At 43.9% G+C, this 22205-nt stretch overlaps 1 protein-coding gene across 3 annotated transcripts in view; it reads right to left on the bottom strand.

Moving 5' to 3' along the window:
• The window catches only part of bdl (borderless), a 297068-nt gene that overhangs the window by 97607 nt on the left and 177256 nt on the right, over positions 1-22205 (bottom strand). For all 3 annotated transcript variants that reach the window (XM_068229205.1, XM_067153899.2, XM_068229204.1), the window contains exon 5: positions 17091-17281. In XM_068229205.1, coding sequence (XP_068085306.1) covers positions 17091-17281 — 191 coding nt within the window. The remainder of the gene's footprint in view (positions 1-17090; positions 17282-22205) is intronic.

Below are 22205 nucleotides of genomic sequence, written 5' to 3'. Positions count from 1 at the left end.
ATGTCTCTGCATCGCCAAAGAAGCTTAAGCAGGTTGAGTTTATACCCACAGACATTATTGTAGAAACACCTACCAAACAACAGGAAATAACCTTGTCTGACGTCTTGTCTACACCAGAATTCCACAGCCAGTTAAAGCAATTTCTTCAAAGCACCTACGGTCCACTCACCGCTCCCTACTTAGAGAAACTATTTACAAAAAAAAAACGATACTACCTATGGTATTCGCTATGAGGAGGATCGTTTTCGTATCGGTAATGCTGATATTAAGATTGATGACAGCAGTCTAGTCGTAAAGAATGTAACCTACAAACCTACCAAGGGCCTCCTCGAACTTCTGTTTTCACGACTACCTGACCCCGATATCATTTCTGATGCTGATTTACAGAAATATAGATCAATTCTTGTTGCTACAGAAGCTTTTAGACGTAATTACGAGCGTTCAGAAGCTGTCAATGCTAACAAGAGTTATAAGTATCGAGAAATTATTTCTAAACTCTTTCCTACACGTCATTTTTCTGCACGAGGTCTCCGTTTTACCTATAAGCCTCTGTTACCACACGTAGATATGATGTACTGGAACGATCCTAACCGACTTGTAGAACGTTTACAACTATTAAAAGCCTCTCAACACGCTGGTCATACGGGACACGACGCAGAGATTCTAGAAATAGAAGAGGAATTACGTCACGCGGGCATTATCCAGTAATGGCTCTCACCTATAAAGGTTAGCATCGCTCACGAGTTACATAAACCGGCTCGTCGCAGACGTGTTATCGCCCGATCTTGTTGAAACGCCCGTATCTACGCACCGTCATCGATGTGTTCGCTCTAAAACAGGTACTCTCGTCACAGAAGCTTTCCAGCGTATCATTCAACAGTCGCAGCGTCGCCCACGTCTTCTTGAAACGGATCAAGGTAAGGAGTTTTACAACAAGGTGTTTTCTTCTTACCTCAAAACACTTGGCATTATTCCACCTACAGCAACCTCAGAGCGAGTGTAGTAGAACGATTCAATCGCACACTCAAAACACATACGTGGCGAGAATTTACCGTTCAGGGCAGCTATCGTTGGATCGAACTCCTACCTAAGCTAGTGTCCAGGTACAACGATACACCTCATCGTACCATCGGCACAAAGCCTTGCCTTGTTATCAAGAACACACCTCGCTTAGATGCCATTTATCGTGTTATCAAAATAGCCGACCTACGACGACATCGTTTTCAAAAAGGTGATTTTGTCCTCATCAGCAAACACAAATTCGTCTTCGCCAAAGGATACACCCCGAACTGGAGCACAGAAACAGAATCAAGCTCACCAACCCGGTCACCTCTTTACTCAATGATCTTAGTGGACAACCCATCTATGCCGAAGAGTTGCAGAAAACCAAATACCCTAATCATTATTTAGTAGAACGTGTTAACTGTACGTCAAATGACTCGGTTTTAATAACACTTTCAATTCCTGGATCAATAAAGGGGATGTACTTTAATATTTTTATCTATAGTAGCCTGTTAAGGAACGAACAGCCACGCCCAACCATGACTTCAGTTCAAGATGGCGTCTTGGCGGGAGCCAGCGCCCTAGCAACAGCCCCACCCCCACCTCGTCTCCAGCATGCCGCGAACGCCACATCACATCCCCAACCACACCAATCCCTCCTGCACTGCCCTCCCATTCGCTTAGAGCAGTCACGTGACCAGCCAACGCCCAAGCCACCATCCTTCAGCATGGCGGGAAACACCAAACCACGCCCCCATCCTCAGCATTCCGTGCTGCGCTGCTCTCCCATTGGCTAAGAGCACTCACGTGACCCCCTGCGGGGCCTCTCATTGGCTCGGGAGACCGGATGACCTTGAAATTGCGTTAGAATCACTATAGCTCTACTACTCAGCACAATCTCCCAGACGAGTTAGAAAATAGAAGTTTGGCAAAATTAAAGCTTTTTGCCTGTAATCGATGGAAGATTTACGAGATGTTTAAAAAATATTTTTTTCCCCCAAAAAATATCGAAATATGGAGGCAATTTTAATGACGGTGCAGATTTTCCCTTCGAGGTATTTGGTGGCTTGACGGTAAGTCGTATCACAAAACGGATGGCACAATCTCCGTTCAATTTAGAGTGATCTACAACTTTGATCCTGTAACTTTTTGTTGTATCTCTATCCCTTATGTTAAATTTGGCTCTATTTCTGGATTTACCTAAATTTTGCACTTTGTACACGTAAACTGATGGTTTGATTCACTTACAGGAAAGATAGGATCATCAAATTCTACACGAATATTGGCCCATCCAGCCAAATTCTATGTTTGAAGCTGTCGCGTAAGTATCTGAAAAGTAATTCACTGTGTGAAAACCTTACACAAATTTCACCCTATTCAACGGTTCTAAAATAATCTTGCCTTTAAATAGATGAGATACGAGGAAATATCATAGGGCCAGCCATTTAGATCGCTAAATGAGGCCTGAGGCGTCTTTTCATACAATATGAAAGCACCGTTTAGCAGCAGTTATTCTGTAAACGAAGGTGAACATGCATATACTTCCGTATGTCGATCTACATTTATTAATTTAAGTCGATATTTAGCGACCTAGAAAGGGGTGTGTCTTACATTGTAATTACTACTTTACAAATCAAAAGTGACTGTCAGCAGGAGGGCGTCTGCTCTTGTAATCAGTAATCCCCACATCGACCTTAACTAGCAATAGGAATGGGGTAGTTCTCCAACGCCTGTGTACCATTGTAATGTACAATTCCCTTCTTGATTTGACTAGCAGAAGGCAAGGGAGCGTGCATTTTTTTAAAAACTCTTTTACCTGATTCTCTTTATCATTAGGTATTGGTGCCCCCGATTATAAACAAATTTACCCATCAAAATGTGACCGGCGTTACGCATAGTGAATTGCGGCAGACAAGTGGACCTGTCGTTATCATCACAACTCTGCAACTCGCACTTCACATTGGAGACAACGTCTGCGGACCTCCCTATGCTTTTTCTCGGATAACGCCAAGAGACATGCAATTAAATTTTTTTATTCACTTCATGTACAGCAATTTACTTCGATCCGTATACATTGTAGAATACCATAGCGAAGCACGGGTACATTTGCTAGTTGTCTTTAATAAATCTGGATTCAAACCTGGAGCAGTAGTGAAACCTGACAACAATTTGGTAGCTTTGGCTACCAGAACAAAATCTAAATGGTACATCTGATCAACCAGTTTTATAATTTGCTCATTCATTTGAACCATATGTGCTTAACCTTCCTCTTCTTAATAAAGACCATATACTCGATTTTTGGGCATTGGACTCCAGATTGATTTTACATTCCAAATTATAAATTGTACCCAAAGCTATGTTGGCTACAGTTATCAAATTCGATACATTATCGACCTTAACTGCTTCCAGCAGGCAATTCCAATGTCAGTAAAACACCATGAAGAACTGTCCAGACACAGAGTCTTGAGGATAACCTTTTCTAATATTTTCCCAATATTCAATCAATCACTACTGATCTGCATTTAGCGCAGTCGCCCAGGTGACATATTCCCTATCTGTTGTTTTCCAGTCTTTTCTTAAATGATTGCAAAGAAATTGGAAATTTATTGAACATCTCCCTTGGAAAGTTGTTCCAATCCATAACTCCCCTTCCTATAAACGAATATTTGCACCAATTTGTCCTCTTGAATTCCAGCTTCATCTTTCCTGTTTTTAAAGACACCACTCAAACTTATTTGTCTACTGATGTCATTCCACGCTATCTCTCCACTGACGGCTCGGAACATACCACTTAGTCGAGCAGCTCCTCTCCTTTCTCCCAAGTCTTTCCTGCCCAAACATTGCAACATTTTTGTAACGCTACTCTTCTTTCCTAAGCCCGAGCTGACTTCTATCGAACTTCGCAAACACGTCTAATATAATCAGGAAGAATGCTTTCCCAAAGCTTACATGACCGGCCTGTAATTTTCAGCTTTATGTCTATCACCCTTTCCTTTATACACAGGGGCTACTATAGCAACTCTCCATTCATCTGGTATAGCTCCTCCGACCAAACAATAATCAAATAAGTACTTCAGATATGGTACTATATCCCAACCCACTATCTTTAGTATATCCCCCGAAACCTTATCAATCCCAGCTGCTTTTCTAGTTTACAATTTTGTATCTTACTCCATATGTCTCTGTTATCACCGGATCCCGTGTGATCCCCGTAGTTAAGCAACATAGCGCGTGGTCGAGATTTGGATGGGTTGCCACGCGCTGTTGGTGGAATGGAGGAGCGGAAAAAACTGGCCACCCTACCGTACGTAACCTCCGGCTCAGGCACACCTCTGCGGAAGTTCGGACCTGCCATTGGGCAGAATACACCCTCACCTTACCTTACCTTTAGCACTAGTCACCTCCACTATCTGGACATTATCCTTGTAACCAACAGTTTTTACATACTGCCAACTGAATACTTCTGCCCGTGCGGTTAGGAGCTCGCATACGGGAGATAGTGGGTTCGAACCCCACTCTCGGCTGCCCTGAAGATGTTTTTCCGTGGTTTCCCACTTTCACACAGGCAAATGCTGGGGCTGTACCTTAATTAGGGCCAAGGCCGCTTCCTTCGCATTCCTAGGCCTTTCCTGTCCCATCGTAGCCATAAGACCTACTGTATCTGTGTCGGTGCTTTGTAAAGCAAATAACAAAAAAAAATAAAAGAATACTTCTGGCTTTTGAAGATCCTCACATACACACTCCCCTTGTTCATTAATGATTCCTGGAAGGTCCTTCTTGGAACCTGTTTCTGCGTTACATACTCTTCCAGTTTTCACTTTAATTTGTATGACCGCCAATTACGCTTGCCATCATGTTATCCTTAGCTGTCTTCTTTGCTAGATTCAATTTCCTAGGAACTTCCTTCAATTTCTCCTTACTTCCACAGCCATTTGTAACCTGCACCTCCTTCTTAGTCTCTGTTATAATATAGTGGATCTTTACCACCTGTTTTCACGTACCCCATCTCAGAGTCCGTTTACTGTTTTCCACCGATCATATTCTTAAAACGCCCTCATAGTCCTACTTTTAAGACCTTCCTTTCTCCACATTTATTCTTATAAACCACCTTCGTGGTCACTAATGCCATCTATTACTTTGTTTTTTCTATAGAGCTCATCTCGTTTTACGAGCACTGGCAATAAATCTGTAAGTTTTTACGTTAGGCTTATCTGAGGAATTTGATTTCGAGGTAATTTTTCCTGAGCACTCAGGTGGGTAAGAGCAGGCGGAACATGCTTTCACTGGAAAGCTAATAAAGAAGTTCCTTCTGGTGCTGCATTACTTACCGCAAACAAACCACTATCTCTGCCAACCATACTGAATTTGTGGTAGTAGCTCCGTAGTAGAAGGTACAGCTTCGATATCCAGTTCTGACAGACATTAGGACTGATACGTGATGCAGCTCACCCAAGTTGCTGTACACCAACCTGCACCACGTCCAAACGAGGAGACGAGTTTAGTTAGACCTCTCCTACCAGATGTGAAGAAATATTCAGGTGAAGTAAGGGTCGAACAGGGGAACTACCTTACTGAAGTACAGTGCACATTGTGAGGGTCGAACAGGGGAACTACCTTACTGAAGTACAGTACACATTGTGAGTGTCGAACAGGGGAACTACCTTACTGAAGTACAGTGCACATTGTGAGGGTCGAACAGGGGAACTACCTTACTGAAGTACAGTACACATTGTGAGGGTCGAACAGGGGAACTACCTTACTGAAGTACAGTACACATTGTGAGGGTCGAACAGGGGAACTACCTTACTGAAGTACAGTACACATTGTGAGGGTCGAACAGGGGAACTACCTTACTGAAGTACAGTGCACTGAGGGTCGAACAGGAGAACTACCTTACTGAAGTACAGTACACATTGTGAGGGTCGAACAGCAGAACTACCTTACTGAAGTACAGTACACATTGTAAGGGTCGAACAGCAGAACTACCTTACTGAAGTACAGTACACATTGTGAGGGTCGAACAGGGGAACTACCTTACTGAAGTACAGTACACATTGTAAGGGTCGAACAGGGGAACTACCTTACTGAAGTACAGTGCACTGAGGGTCGAACAGGAGAACTACCTTACTGAAGTACAGTACACATTGTAAGGGTCGAACAGGGGAACTACCTTACTGAAGTACAGTGCACATTGTGAGGGTCGAACAGGAGAACTACCTTACTGAAGTACAGTGCACTGAGGGTCGAACAGGAGAACTACCTTACTGAAGTACAGTACACATTGTAAGGGTCGAACAGCAGAACTACCTTACTGAAGTACAGTACACATTGTGAGGGTCGAACAGGGGAACTACCTTACTGAAGTACAGTGCACATTGTGAGGGTCGAACAGGAGAACTACCTTACTGAAGTACAGTGCACTGAGGGTCGAACAGGAGAACTACCTTACTGAAGTACAGTACACATTGTAAGGGTCGAACAGCAGAACTACCTTACTGAAGTACAGTACACATTGTGAGGGTCGAACAGGAGAACTACCTTACTGAAGTACAGTACACATTGTGAGGGTCGAACAGGAGAACTAACTTACTGAAGTACAGTACACATTGTGAGAGTCGAACAGGAGAACTAACTTACTGAAGTACAGTACACATTGTGAGGGTCGAACAGGAGAACTAACTTACTGAAGTACAGTACACATTGTGGGGGTCGAACAGGAGAACTACCTTACTGAAGTACAGTACACATTGTGAGAGTCGAACAGGGGAACTAACTTACTGAAGTACAGTACACATTGTGAGGGTCGAACAGGAGAACTAACTTACTGAAGTACAGTACACATTGTGAGGGTCGAACAGCAGAACTACCTTACTGAAGTACAGTACACATTGTGAAGGTCGAACAGGAGAACTACCTTACTGAAGTACAGTACACATTGTGAGAGTCGAACAGCAGAACTACCTTACTGAAGTACAGTACACATTGTGAGAGTCGAACAGGAGAACTAACTTACTGAAGTACAGTGCACTGAGTGTCGAACAGGAGAACTAACTTACTGAAGTACAGTACACATTGTGAGGGTCGAACAGGGGAACTAACTTACTGAAGTACAGTACACATTGTGAAGGTCGAAGAGGAGAACTACCTTACTGAAGTACAGTACACATTGTGAGAGTCGAACAGGAGAACTAACTTACTGAAGTACAGTGCACTGAGTGTCGAACAGGAGAACTAACTTACTGAAGTACAGTACACATTGTGAGAGTCGAACAGGAGAACTAACTTACTGAAGTACAGTGCACTGAGTGTCGAACAGGAGAACTAACTTACTGAAGTACAGTACACATTGTGAGGGTCGAACAGGGGAACTAACTTACTGAAGTACAGTACACATTGTGAAGGTCGAACAGGAGAACTACCTTACTGAAGTACAGTACACATTGTGAGGGTCGAAGAGGAGAACTACCTTACTGAAGTACAGTACACATTGTGAAGGTCGAACAGGAGAACTACCTTACTGAAGTACAGTGCACTAAGTGTCGAACAGGAGAACTACCTTACTGAAGTACAGTACACATTGTGAGGGTCGAACAGGGGAACTAACTTACTGAAGTACAGTACACATTGTGAAGGTCGAAGAGGAGAACTACCTTACTGAAGTACAGTGCACTGAGTGTCGAACAGGAGAACTACCTTACTGAAGTACAGTACACATTGTGAGGGTCGAACAGGAGAACTACCTTACTGAAGTACAGTACACATTGTGAGGGTCGAACAGGAGAACTACCTTACTGAAGTACAGTACACATTGTGAGGGTCGAACAGGGGAACTAACTTACTGAAGTACAGTACACATTGTGAGGGTCGAACAGGGGAACTAACTTACTGAAGTACAGTACACATTGTGAAGGTCGAAGAGGAGAACTACCTTACTGAAGTACAGTACACATTGTGAGAGTCGAACAGCAGAACTACCTTACTGAAGTACAGTACACATTGTGAGGGTCGAACAGGAGAACTACCTTACTGAAGTACAGTACACATTGTGAGGGTCGAACAGGGGAACTAACTTACTGAAGTACAGTACACATTGTGAGGGTCGAACAGGGGAACTAACTTACTGAAGTACAGTACACATTGTGAAGGTCGAAGAGGAGAACTACCTTACTGAAGTACAGTGCACTGAGTGTCGAACAGGAGAACTACCTTACTGAAGTACAGTACACATTGTGAGGGTCGAACAGGAGAACTACCTTACTGAAGTACAGTACACATTGTGAGGGTCGAACAGGAGAACTAACTTACTGAAGTACAGTACACATTGTGAGAGTCGAACAGGGGAACTAACTTACTGAAGTACAGTACACATTGTGAAGGTCGAACAGGAGAACTACCTTACTGAAGTACAGTGCACTAAGTGTCGAACAGGAGAACTACCTTACTGAAGTACAGTACACATTGTGAGGGTCGAACAGGGGAACTAACTTACTGAAGTACAGTGCACTGAGGGTCGAACAGGAGAACTACCTTACTGAAGTACAGTACACATTGTGAGGGTCGAACAGGAGAACTACCTTACTAAAGTACAGTACACATTGTAAGGGTCGAACAGGAGAACTACCTTACTGAAGTACAGTACACATTGTGAGGGTCGAACAGGAGACCTAGCTTACTGAAGTACAGTACACATTGTGAGGGTCGAACAGGGGAACTACCTTACTGAAGTACAGTACACATTGTGAGGGTCGAACAGGGGAACTACCTTACTAAAGTACAGTACACATTGTAAGGGTCGAACAGGAGAACTACCTTACTGAAGTACAGTACACATTGTGAGGGTCGAACAGGAGAACTACCTTACTGAAGTACAGTACACATTGTGGGGGTCGAACAGGAGAACTACCTTACTGAAGTACAGTACACATTGTAAGGGTCGAACAGGGGAACTACCTTACTAAAGTACAGTACACATTGTGAGGGTCGAACAGGGGAACTAACTTACTGAAGTACAGTACACATTGTGAGGGTCGAACAGGGGAACTACCTTACTGAAGTACAGTGCACTGAGTGTCGAACAGGAGAACTACCTTACTGAAGTACAGTACACATTGTGAGGGTCGAACAGGAGAACTACCTTACTGAAGTACAGTACACATTGTGAGGGTCGAACAGGAGAACTACCTTACTGAAGTACAGTACACATTGTAAGGGTCGAACAGGGGAACTAACTTACTGAAGTACAGTACACATTGTGAGGGTCGAACAGGGGAACTAACTTACTGAAGTACAGTACACATTGTGAGGGTCGAACAGGGGAACTAACTTACTGAAGTACAGTACACATTGTGGGGGTCGAACAGGAGAACTACCTTACTGAAGTACAGTACACATTGTGAGGGTCGAACAGGGGAACTAACTTACTGAAGTACAGTACACATTGTGAAGGTCGAAGAGGAGAACTACCTTACTGAAGTACAGTGCACTGAGTGTCGAACAGGAGAACTACCTTACTGAAGTACAGTACACATTGTGAGGGTCGAACAGGAGAACTACCTTACTGAAGTACAGTACACATTGTGAGGGTCGAACAGGAGAACTACCTTACTGAAGTACAGTACACATTGTAAGGGTCGAACAGGGGAACTAACTTACTGAAGTACAGTGCACTGAGGGTCGAACAGGGGAACTACATTACTGAAGTACAGTACACATTGTAAGGGTCGAACAGCAGAACTACCTTACTGAAGTACACATTGTGAGGGTCGAACAGGAGAACTACCTTACTGAAGTACAGTACACATTGTGAGGGTCGAACAGGGGAACTACCTTACTGAAGTACAGTGCACATTGTGAGGGTCGAACAGGAGAACTACCTTACTGAAGTACAGTACACATTGTGAGGGTCGAACAGGAGAACTACCTTACTGAAGAACAGTACACATTGTGAGGGTCGAACAGGGGAACTAACTTACTGAAGTACAGTACACATTGTGAGGGTCGAACAGGGGAACTACCTTACTGAAGTACAGTACACATTGTGAGGGTCGAACAGGGGAACTAACTGAAGTACAGTGCACATTGTAAGGGTCGAACAGGGGAACTAACTGAAGAACAGTACACATTGTGAGGGTCGAACAGGAGAACTACCTTACTGAAGTACAGTACACATTGTGAGGGTCGAACAGGGGAACTAACTGAAGTACAGTGCACATTGTAAGGGTCGAACAGGGGAACTACCTTACTGAAGTACAGTGCACTGAGGGTCGAACAGGAGAACTACCTTACTGAAGTACAGTACACATTGTGAGGGTCGAACAGGGGAACTACCTTACTGAAGTACAGTACACATTGTGAGGGTCGAACAGGGGAACTACCTTACTGAAGTACAGTACACATTGTGAGGGTCGAACAGGGGAACTAACTGAAGTACAGTGCACATTGTAAGGGTCGAACAGGGGAACTACCTTACTGAAGTACAGTGCACTGAGGGTCGAACAGGAGAACTACCTTACTGAAGTACAGTACACATTGTAAGGGTCGAACAGCAGAACTACCTTACTGAAGTACAGTACACATTGTAAGGGTCGAACAGGGGAACTAACTTACTGAAGTACAGTGCACTGAGGGTCGAACAGGAGAACTACCTTACTGAAGTACAGTGCACTGAGGGTCGAACAGGAGAACTACCTTACTGAAGTACAGTACACATTGTGAGGGTCGAACAGGAGAACTACCTTACTGAAGTACAGTACACATTGTGAGGGTCGAACAGGAGAACTACCTTACTGAAGTACAGTACACATTGTAAGGGTCGAACAGGGGAACTAACTTACTGAAGTACAGTGCACTGAGGGTCGAACAGGGGAACTACATTACTGAAGTACAGTACACATTGTGAGGGTCGAACAGGGGAACTAACTTACTGAAGTACAGTACACATTGTGAAGGTCGAAGAGGAGAACTAACTTACTGAAGTACAGTACACATTGTGAGGGTCGAACAGGAGAACTAACTTACTGAAGTACAGTGCACTGAGGGTCGAACAGGAGAACTACCTTACTGAAGTACAGTACACATTGTGAGGGTCGAACAGGAGAACTAACTTACTGAAGTACAGTACACATTGTAAGGGTCGAACAGGGGAACTACCTTACTGAAGTACAGTGCACTGAGGGTCGAACAGGAGAACTACCTTACTGAAGTACAGTACACATTGTAAGGGTCGAACAGCAGAACTACCTTACTGAAGTACACATTGTGAGGGTCGAACAGGAGAACTACCTTACTGAAGTACAGTGCACTGAGGGTCGAACAGGAGAACTACCTTACTGAAGTACAGTACACATTGTAAGGGTCGAACAGCAGAACTACCTTACTGAAGTACACATTGTGAGGGTCGAACAGGAGAACTACCTTACTGAAGTACAGTGCACATTGTGAGGGTCGAACAGGAGAACTACCTTACTGAAGTACAGTGCACTGAGGGTCGAACAGGAGAACTACCTTACTGAAGTACAGTACACATTGTGAGGGTCGAACAGGAGAACTACCTTACTGAAGTACAGTACACATTGTAAGGGTCGAACAGGAGAACTACCTTACTGAAGTACAGTACACATTGTGAGGGTCGAACAGGGGAACTACCTTACTGAAGTACAGTACACATTGTGAGGGTCGAACAGGAGAACTAACTTACTGAAGTACAGTGCACTGAGGGTCGAACAGGAGAACTACCTTACTGAAGTACAGTACACATTGTGAGGGTCGAACAGGAGAACTAACTTACTGAAGTACAGTGCACTGAGGGTCGAACAGGAGAACTACCTTACTGAAGTACAGTACACATTGTGAGGGTCGAACAGGGGAACTAACTTACTGAAGTACAGTACACATTGTGAGGGTCGAACAGGGGAACTACCTTACTGAAGTACAGTACACATTGTGAGGGTCGAACAGGGGAACTAACTTACTGAAGTACACATTGTGAGGGTCGAACAGGAGAACTAACTTACTGAAGTACAGTACACATTGTGAGGGTCGAACAGGGGAACTAACTTACTGAAGTACAGTACACATTGTGAGGGTCGAACAGGGGAACTACCTTACTGAAGTACAGTACACATTGTGAGGGTCGAACAGGGGAACTAACTTACTGAAGTACACATTGTGAGGGTCGAACAGGAGAACTACCTTACTGAAGTACACATTGTGAGGGTCGAACAGGGGAACTAACTTACTGAAGTACAGTACACATTGTAAGGGTCGAACAGGAGAACTAACTTACTGAAGTACAGTACACATTGTGAGGGTCGAACAGCAGAACTACCTTACTGAAGTACAGTGCACTGAGGGTCGAACAGGAGAACTACCTTACTGAAGTACAGTGCACTGAGGGTCGAACAGGAGAACTACCTTACTGAAGTACAGTACACATTGTGAGGGTCGAACAGGGGAACTAACTTACTGAAGTACACATTGTGAGGGTCGAACAGGAGAACTACCTTACTGAAGTACAGTACACATTGTGAGGGTCGAACAGGAGAACTACCTTACTGAAGTACAGTACACATTGTGAGGGTCGAACAGGGGAACTACCTTACTGAAGTACAGTACACATTGTGAAGGTCGAAGAGGAGAACTACCTTACTGAAGTACAGTGCACTGAGTGTCGAACAGGAGAACTACCTTACTGAAGTACAGTACACATTGTGAGGGTCGAACAGGGGAACTACCTTACTGAAGTACAGTACACATTGTGAGGGTCGAACAGGGGAACTACCTTACTGAAGTACACATTGTGAGGGTCGAACAGGGGAACTACCTTACTGAAGTACAGTACACATTGTGAGGGTCGAAGAGGAGAACTACCTTACTGAAGTACAGTGCACTGAGGGTCGAACAGGAGAACTACCTTACTGAAGTACAGTACACATTGTGAAGGTCGAAGAGGAGAACTACCTTACTGAAGTACAGTACACATTGTAAGGGTCGAACAGGAGAACTACCTTACTGAAGTACAATACACATTGTGAGGGTCGAACAGGAGAACTACCTTACTGAAGTACAGTACACTGAGGGTCGAACAGGAGAACTACCTTACTGAAGTACAGTACACATTGTGAAGGTCGAAGAGGAGAACTACCTTACTGAAGTACAGTGCACTGAGGGTCGAACAGGGGAACTACCTTACTGAAGTACAGTACACATTGTGAAGGTCGAAGAGGAGAACTACCTTACTGAAGTACAGTGCACTGAGTGTCGAACAGGAGAACTACCTTACTGAAGTACAGTACACATTGTGAAGGTCGAAGAGGAGAACTACCTTACTGAAGTACAGTACACATTGTAAGGGTCGAACAGGGGAACTACCTTACTGAAGTACAGTGCACTGAGGGTCGAACAGGAGAACTACCTTACTGAAGTACAGTACACATTGTGAGGGTCGAACAGGAGAACTAACTTACTGAAGTACAGTACACATTGTAAGGGTCGAACAGGGGAACTACCTTACTGAAGTACAGTGCACTGAGGGTCGAACAGGAGAACTACCTTACTGAAGTACAGTACACATTGTAAGGGTCGAACAGCAGAACTACCTTACTGAAGTACACATTGTGAGGGTCGAACAGGAGAACTACCTTACTGAAGTACAGTGCACTGAGGGTCGAACAGGGGAACTACCTTACTGAAGTACAGTACACATTGTGAGGGTCGAACAGGGGAACTAACTTACTGAAGTACAGTGCACTGAGGGTCGAACAGGAGAACTACCTTACTGAAGTACAGTACACATTGTGAGGGTCGAACAGGGGAACTACCTTACTGAAGTACAGTACACATTGTGAGGGTCGAAGAGGAGAACTACCTTACTGAAGTACAGTGCACTGAGGGTCGAACAGGAGAACTACCTTACTGAAGTACAGTACACATTGTGAAGGTCGAAGAGGAGAACTACCTTACTGAAGTACAGTACACATTGTGAGGGTCGAACAGGAGAACTAACTTACTGAAGTACAGTGCACTGAGGGTCGAACAGGAGAACTACCTTACTGAAGTACAGTACACATTGTGAGGGTCGAACAGGAGAACTAACTTACTGAAGTACAGTACACATTGTAAGGGTCGAACAGGGGAACTACCTTACTGAAGTACAGTGCACTGAGGGTCGAACAGGAGAACTACCTTACTGAAGTACAGTACACATTGTAAGGGTCGAACAGCAGAACTACCTTACTGAAGTACACATTGTGAGGGTCGAACAGGAGAACTACCTTACTGAAGTACAGTGCACTGAGGGTCGAACAGGAGAACTACCTTACTGAAGTACAGTACACATTGTAAGGGTCGAACAGCAGAACTACCTTACTGAAGTACACATTGTGAGGGTCGAACAGGAGAACTACCTTACTGAAGTACAGTGCACATTGTGAGGGTCGAACAGGAGAACTACCTTACTGAAGTACAGTGCACTGAGGGTCGAACAGGAGAACTACCTTACTGAAGTACAGTACACATTGTGGGGGTCGAACAGGAGAACTACCTTACTGAAGTACAGTACACATTGTAAGGGTCGAACAGGGGAACTACCTTACTGAAGTACAGTACACATTGTGAGGGTCGAACAGGAGAACTACCTTACTGAAGTACAGTACACATTGTGAGGGTCGAACAGGGGAACTAACTTACTGAAGTACAGTGCACTGAGGGTCGAACAGGAGAACTACCTTACTGAAGTACAGTACACATTGTGAGGGTCGAACAGGGGAACTACCTTACTGAAGTACAGTACACATTGTGAGGGTCGAACAGGAGAACTACCTTACTGAAGTACAGTACACATTGTGAGGGTCGAACAGGGGAACTACCTTACTGAAGTACAGTACACATTGTGAAGGTCGAAGAGGAGAACTACCTTACTGAAGTACAGTACACTGAGTGTCGAACAGGAGAACTACCTTACTGAAGTACAGTGCACTGAGTGTCGAACAGGAGAACTACCTTACTGAAGTACAGTACACATTGTGAGGGTCGAACAGGGGAACTACCTTACTGAAGTACAGTACACATTGTGAGGGTCGAACAGGGGAACTACCTTACTGAAGTACACATTGTGAGGGTCGAACAGGGGAACTACCTTACTGAAGTACAGTACACATTGTGAGGGTCGAACAGGAGAACTACCTTACTGAAGTACAGTACACATTGTGAGGGTCGAACAGGGGAACTACCTTACTGAAGTACAGTACACATTGTGAGGGTCGAACAGGGGAACTAACTTACTGAAGTACAGTACACATTGTGAGGGTCGAACAGGGGAACTAACTTACTGAAGTACAGTACACATTGTGGGGGTCGAACAGGAGAACTACCTTACTGAAGTACAGTACACATTGTGGGGGTCGAACAGGGGAACTAACTTACTGAAGTACAGTACACATTGTGAAGGTCGAACAGGAGAACTACCTTACTGAAGTACAGTACACATTGTGAGGGTCGAACAGGAGAACTACCTTACTGAAGTACAGTACACATTGTGGGGGTCGAACAGGGGAACTAACTTACTGAAGTACAGTACACATTGTGAAGGTCGAAGAGGAGAACTACCTTACTGAAGTACAGTGCACTGAGTGTCGAACAGGAGAACTACCTTACTGAAGTACAGTACACATTGTGAGGGTCGAACAGGAGAACTACCTTACTGAAGTACAGTACACATTGTGAGGGTCGAACAGGGGAACTACCTTACTGAAGTACAGTACACATTGTGGGGGTCGAACAGGGGAACTAACTTACTGAAGTACAGTACACATTGTGAAGGTCGAAGAGGAGAACTACCTTACTGAAGTACAGTACACATTGTGGGGGTCGAACAGGAGAACTACCTTACTGAAGTACAGTACACATTGTGAGGGTCGAACAGGAGAACTACCTTACTGAAGTACAGTACACATTGTGAGGGTCGAAGAGGAGAACTACCTTACTGAAGTACAGTACACATTGTGAGGGTCGAACAGGGGAACTAACTTACTGAAGTACAGTACACATTGTGAGGGTCGAACAGGGGAACTACCTTACTGAAGTACACATTGTGAGGGTCGAACAGGAGAACTAACTTACTGAAGTACAGTACACATTGTGAGGGTCGAACAGCAGAACTACCTTACTGAAGTACAGTACACATTGTGGGGGTCGAACAGGGGAACTAACTTACTGAAGTACAGTACACATTGTGAAGGTCGAAGAGGAGAACTACCTTACTGAAGTACAGTGCACTGAGTGTCGAACAGGAGAACTACCTTACTGAAGTACAGTACACATTGTGAGGGTCGAACAGGAGAACTACCTTACTGAAGTACAGTACACATTGTGAGGGTCGAACAGGGGAACTACCTTACTGAAGTACAGTACACATTGTGGGGGTCGAACAGGGGAACTAACTTACTGAAGTACAGTACACATTGTGAAGGTCGAAGAGGAGAACTACCTTACTGAAGTACAGTACACATTGTGGGGGTCGAACAGGAGAACTACCTTACTGAAGTACAGTACACATTGTGAAGGTCGAACAGGAGAACTACCTTACTGAAGTACAGTACACATTGTGAGGGTCGAAGAGGAGAACTACCTTACTGAAGTACAGTACACATTGTGAGGGTCGAACAGGGGAACTACCTTACTGAAGTACAGTACACATTGTGGGGGTCGAACAGGGGAACTAACTTACTGAAGTACAGTACACATTGTGAAGGTCGAAGAGGAGAACTACCTTACTGAAGTACAGTGCACTGAGTGTCGAACAGGAGACCTACCTTACTGAAGTACAGTACACATTGTGGGGGTCGAACAGGAGAACTACCTTACTACGGCGTACACATTGTAAGGGTCGAACAGCAGAACTACCTTACTGAAGTACAGTACACATTGTGAGGGTCGAACAGTAGACTCAGCTTACTGAAGTATAGTAAACATCGTAAGGGTCGAGCAGTAGACTCACCTTACTGAAGTACATTACAAATTGTGAGGTTTGAACATGAGGCATACCTTACTAAATTACAGTACACGTTGTAATGTTCGAACAGGGGACCTACCTTACTGAAGTAGAGGGAGCCGTTACGTCTGTAGAAGACTCCATGCACATTATAAGGGTCGAACAGGAAGCCATCTTTCTCCCAGCGCAGGTTAGTCAGCGGTGGGTTGGCACGAAAGTGACAGTCTAGTACCCCAGGTCGCCCGTATGGCAAGTGCACCTGACGAGGCGAGTAGATGACCTTGGCTTTATCTGCAGCAGAAAAGAAATGTGCCTTCTTAATCCTGTACGCTTGGACAAAGAAAGAAAGGCCTTATGTGACGTGTAACATTGATGAAAATAAGGTTCCGTGGCTCACAGACGAATAGGAACGGGATGAGTGCGGGGGTGTTCACTTATAGAAAACATTTACTTTAACGAAAGTGGGAAATCTTCTTTCTTTCCTTTCTTAAAACTCAGATGTAGGAATTTGAGGACATAACAAGGAACATGGGGATAAACAACGAGCTCGTTAGCTCCAATAATGTATTGGACTTAGAAGTCCTTCAGTCAGCTAAAAATGTAATTGTGAGAACTCTCAGACGTTAATTTACATATGAATAACTGCTCCTGAAAAGTACAATGTTATCAGCTACGAGACGTAATAGAGGCTAACCTCAGGCACAATCTAAATTACATTCGGTAACCCCTCCACTTCATAGTGTTCGTACACCGGTTGTCCCATTTTGGGCTTATCTTTTACAAAGTTCCACAATTAGTTTAAGTACAAAACGTAGACACGGTTACTATAAACAATATACAGGAGTATACTGCGAGGGGAAAAAGAAAACGTTTCACCCAACAAGAGGGAAGGAGGTGAAACACCAGCACTCCCATACCAAAAGGGGTGACAGTTGAAGGGGAGAGTTCCGCGGGTCACCACTCGTGCTCCCTTACATTAAGTGCTTTCCCAGTAGTGAATATAAAATACAGTCTGAAGACTGCCCAGAAGTTCGAACAGGCTAGCCCCAAAAGTAAAGATAACATTCTCTTTTTAGAATTTGTTTTACGTCGCAACGACACAGATGGCCTTATGGCGACGATAGGATAGTAAATGACTAGGAGTGGGCAGGAGTCGATCGCGGCCTTAATTAAGGTACAGCGCCAGCATTTGTCCGGTGTGAAAATGGGAAACCGACAGTGGGGTCCGAACCCATTATCTCCCGGATGAAAGCTCACAGCTGCGCTCCCTACCCGCACGGCCAACTCGCCCGGTAAATATTAAGAAAGCTGCTGAAGCCTTCCCCTCGAACTACAATCACAGCCTCCATCAGACAAGTGTTCCAAATTAAATTAAACTACAAAGCACTGATAGGCTAAACTCCACGTCTGCTAGGCTACAATAGATAGTTACAGGCATGTGATAGGCAGACTACATTAGAGGAGGAACCAAGCCAAGTGCTGACAACTTCGTTACATACATACATACATACATACGTACATACATACATACATACATACATACATACATACATACATACATACATACATACATACATACATACTGTACACGTAACTAGGTCTGCCGGTGAACAAGAGACACCCCAGGGGTGCTCAGTATAACAGGATTTCTGACTTAATAAATACAAGTTGCAGGATTTGACATGAGGTTCGGAAAATAAGAATATTTATACACTGACTGACAGAGCAAATGCAACACCAAGAACGAGTGGTCAGAACTTTATGCCAATTGCAGGGTAGACTGACGTCACTGAGGTATGCTCATGATGTGAAATGCGCCGCTGTGCTGCGCACGTAGCGAACGATAAATGGGACACGGCGTTGGCGAATGGCCCACTTCGTACCGTGATTTCTCAGCCGACAGTCATTGTAGAACGTGTTGTCGTGTGCCACAGGACACGTGTATAGCTAAGAATGCCAGGCCGCCGTCAACGGAGGCATTTCCAGCAGACAGACGACTTAACGAGGGGTATGGTGATCGGGCTGAGAAGGGCAGGTTGGTCGCTTCGTCAAATCGCAGCCGATACCCATAGGGATGTGTCCACGGTGCAGCGCCTGTGGCGAAGATGGTTGGCGCAGGGACATGTGGCACGTGCGAGGGGTCCAGGCGCAGCCCGAGTGACGTCAGCACGCGAGGATCGGCGCATCCGCCGCCAAGCGGTGGCAGCCCCGCACGCCACGTCAACTGCCATTCTTCAGCATGTGCAAGACACCCTGGCTGTTCCAATATCGACCAGAACAATTTCCCGTCGATTGATTGAAGGAGGCATGCACTCCCGGCGTCCGCTCAGAAGACTACCATTGACTCCACAGCATAGACGTGCACGCCTGGCATGGTGCCGGGCTAGAGCGACGTGGATGAGGGAATGGCGGAACGTCGTGTTCTCCGATGAGTCACGCTTCTGTTCTGTCAGAGATAGTCACCGCAGACGAGTGTGGCGTCGGCGTGGAGAAAGGTCAAATCCGGCAGTAACTGTGGAGCGCCCTACCGCTAGACAACGCGGTATCATGGTTTGGGGCGCTATTGCGTATGATTCCACGTCACCTCTAGTGCGTATTCAAGGCACGTTAAATGCCTACCGCTACGTGCAGCATGTGCTGCGGCCGGTGGCACTCCCGTACCTTCAGGGACTGCCCAATGCTCTGTTTCAGCAGGATAATGCCCGCCCACACACTGCTCGCATCTCCCAACAGGCTCTACGGGGTGTACAGATGCTTCCGTGGCCAGCGTACTCTCCGGATCTCTCACCAATCGAACACGTGTGGGATCTCATTGGACGCCCTTTGCAAACTCTGCCCCAGCCTCGTACGGACGACCAACTGTGGCAAATGGTAGACAGAGAATGGAGAACCATCCCTCAGGACACCATCCGCACTCTTATTGACTCTGTACCTCGACGTGTTTCTGCGTGCATCGCCGCTCGCGGTGGTCCTACATCCTACTGAGTCGATGCCGTGCGCATTGTGTAACCTGCATATCGGTTTGAAATAAACATCAATTATTCGTCCGTGCCGTCTCTGTTTTTCCCCAACTTTCATCCCTTTCGAACCACTCCTTCTTGGTGTTGCATTTGCTCTGTCAGTCAGTGTATATAGAAGATCATATCATATTTTTATTCAAATAAAATAACATTTTTGCCATCCTGATATCTATGATGATGGAAAATGATCGCTACGTTACGTTAATCTACCATTGAATCTTGATGTGACAAAAAATACTAACAAATGGGGTGGTACTTAGTTTTCCCAACAACTCTAACAGAGTGTTGAACATAACATGTTTTCGTTTGTTAATATTAATTTAATAATTTGAATTTTATTTCTGAAAAAATGAGATTGTTGTCTCGAATTCCTCGAACAATCAGGAAAAATGCATTAAATTTTAATGAAGTGTATAAGATGAAATATTTAAGATTAACAGGTTTAATTCTTTTATCAAAATCTTAGTGAAATTATGTTCATCAAAACTTTATTAACATCTGAATGAAACTTGAATTTACTTTTGTTTTCTGATAAACTTAAATCGAGACGTCCAGTATATCTGTTCAACGTCTTTCCCATTTATCTCCTCGTGAGAACTAACAACTAAATTTACTATCGCGTGGTCATCATAAGAAACTGAAGTTAGCATTATTACTCCTCAAAAAATCATTAAATTGAAAAAATACTTCATCAACGTGGAAATCCTGTCCACAACTATGAATAAATACCACTAAAGTGTCACAGATTATCAAATGACAAATGCACAAGAAATGTCTTGGCACTAGAAAATCTTACTAATTCTACAACTAATTACTGGAAAATTCCAAAAAGAAGAAATATTTACAGTATCTGCACGTCACATTCAGGTACTAATCGATATCACCACTCTCCAATAAGTCCATTTAGAAATGTCGTTGAAAATGTAAAGTCTCCACGTGTGTACGAATTATGGCGATGAAAAGTGAGCTCGCCTGGTATCGAACTATAATATTATTAGGATATTAATTTGAGGATCTATTTTCCAGACTTAAGGTCCTCCAGTAAGATTTACTTCGAATTACTGACTTCCATGAGTTATATCAGGATAAACTTATTCCAAAATATTACGGCTGAATTATGGAGCACATCGATCGACATGGACTTATTCTTATCATCATCGGAAGATATTGCTACAGTGATTACACCTCGTATAATCTCGAAGATTCATTATCTCCTTTCTACCATGATCAACATCATGTATAAAAATATCGTCACATTAACACGTGACAATTCAATATCACAAAGACTTATATCACATGTATTAATTCCACATGAATTCCACGTACAGTAACAACATTATAATGACGACTACTATTTATCACAACCACCTATCACACAATGTGTAGTCAGAAAAATTATAAAAACCTGTTATCATCCAAAAAAGTCTTATTCCCATTAAGTTTGTCTCGATGACTAAATAATCCATTAATAATCATATATCACAGCGCATGTATTCTTAATAAATCCATAATCTCGATTCGGAATTACTATCCTGATGACATGCTATCATTACCACGAGGCACGAGTATAAGTCCATTTATCATGAAACTATTAAACATATTGGGAAAATATTACCTCGATAAATTCATCTGACACAGATTACCTCACTATTATAATGAAATTCGTACAATAAGAAAGGATGGTTCTGATAACACGTGGATAACTTCAACTGATCTGTCATTTCCGAACTCAACAACACGTGGTCAGGAATCAAACAAGTACACGAATTAAGTTTCAAGTCCTATCTCACATATTAGGAAATAATCAATGAAATATCGTGAAAATGAAATCAACTACAGACTATAAGACTATCACAAAGAAAGAATAAGAATAGAAATAAATAGCTACAGAGAACAGATATAAATAAGACGTTGTCGACTTAACTTATATTGGAGTCTTCATGTTGAAATCCTGGGGTCCTCAATCGCACATTCTAGGGCTGAAATCCTTGCATTTCTCCGTTGTTGACGCCGGTCAACTCATGATGGAATGTGCGTAGTCTCTGGCACGAACTTCCATCTTCTGGCGATGAACAATGTAGAGGTCCTCTTCCACGTTTACACTCTCTGATGATTGCTGAAACTTGTACCAAATGAATTAAGAAAAATCCTGAGCACAATCCTGCAAATTATTGTGGACAGACACGTACTTTTAT

This window comes from Anabrus simplex, chromosome 9 (genome assembly GCF_040414725.1).
Source record: "Anabrus simplex isolate iqAnaSimp1 chromosome 9, ASM4041472v1, whole genome shotgun sequence".
In the NCBI taxonomy this organism is placed as follows: domain Eukaryota; kingdom Metazoa; phylum Arthropoda; class Insecta; order Orthoptera; family Tettigoniidae; genus Anabrus; species Anabrus simplex.
This window is presented reverse-complemented; position numbering and strand designations above follow the sequence as displayed.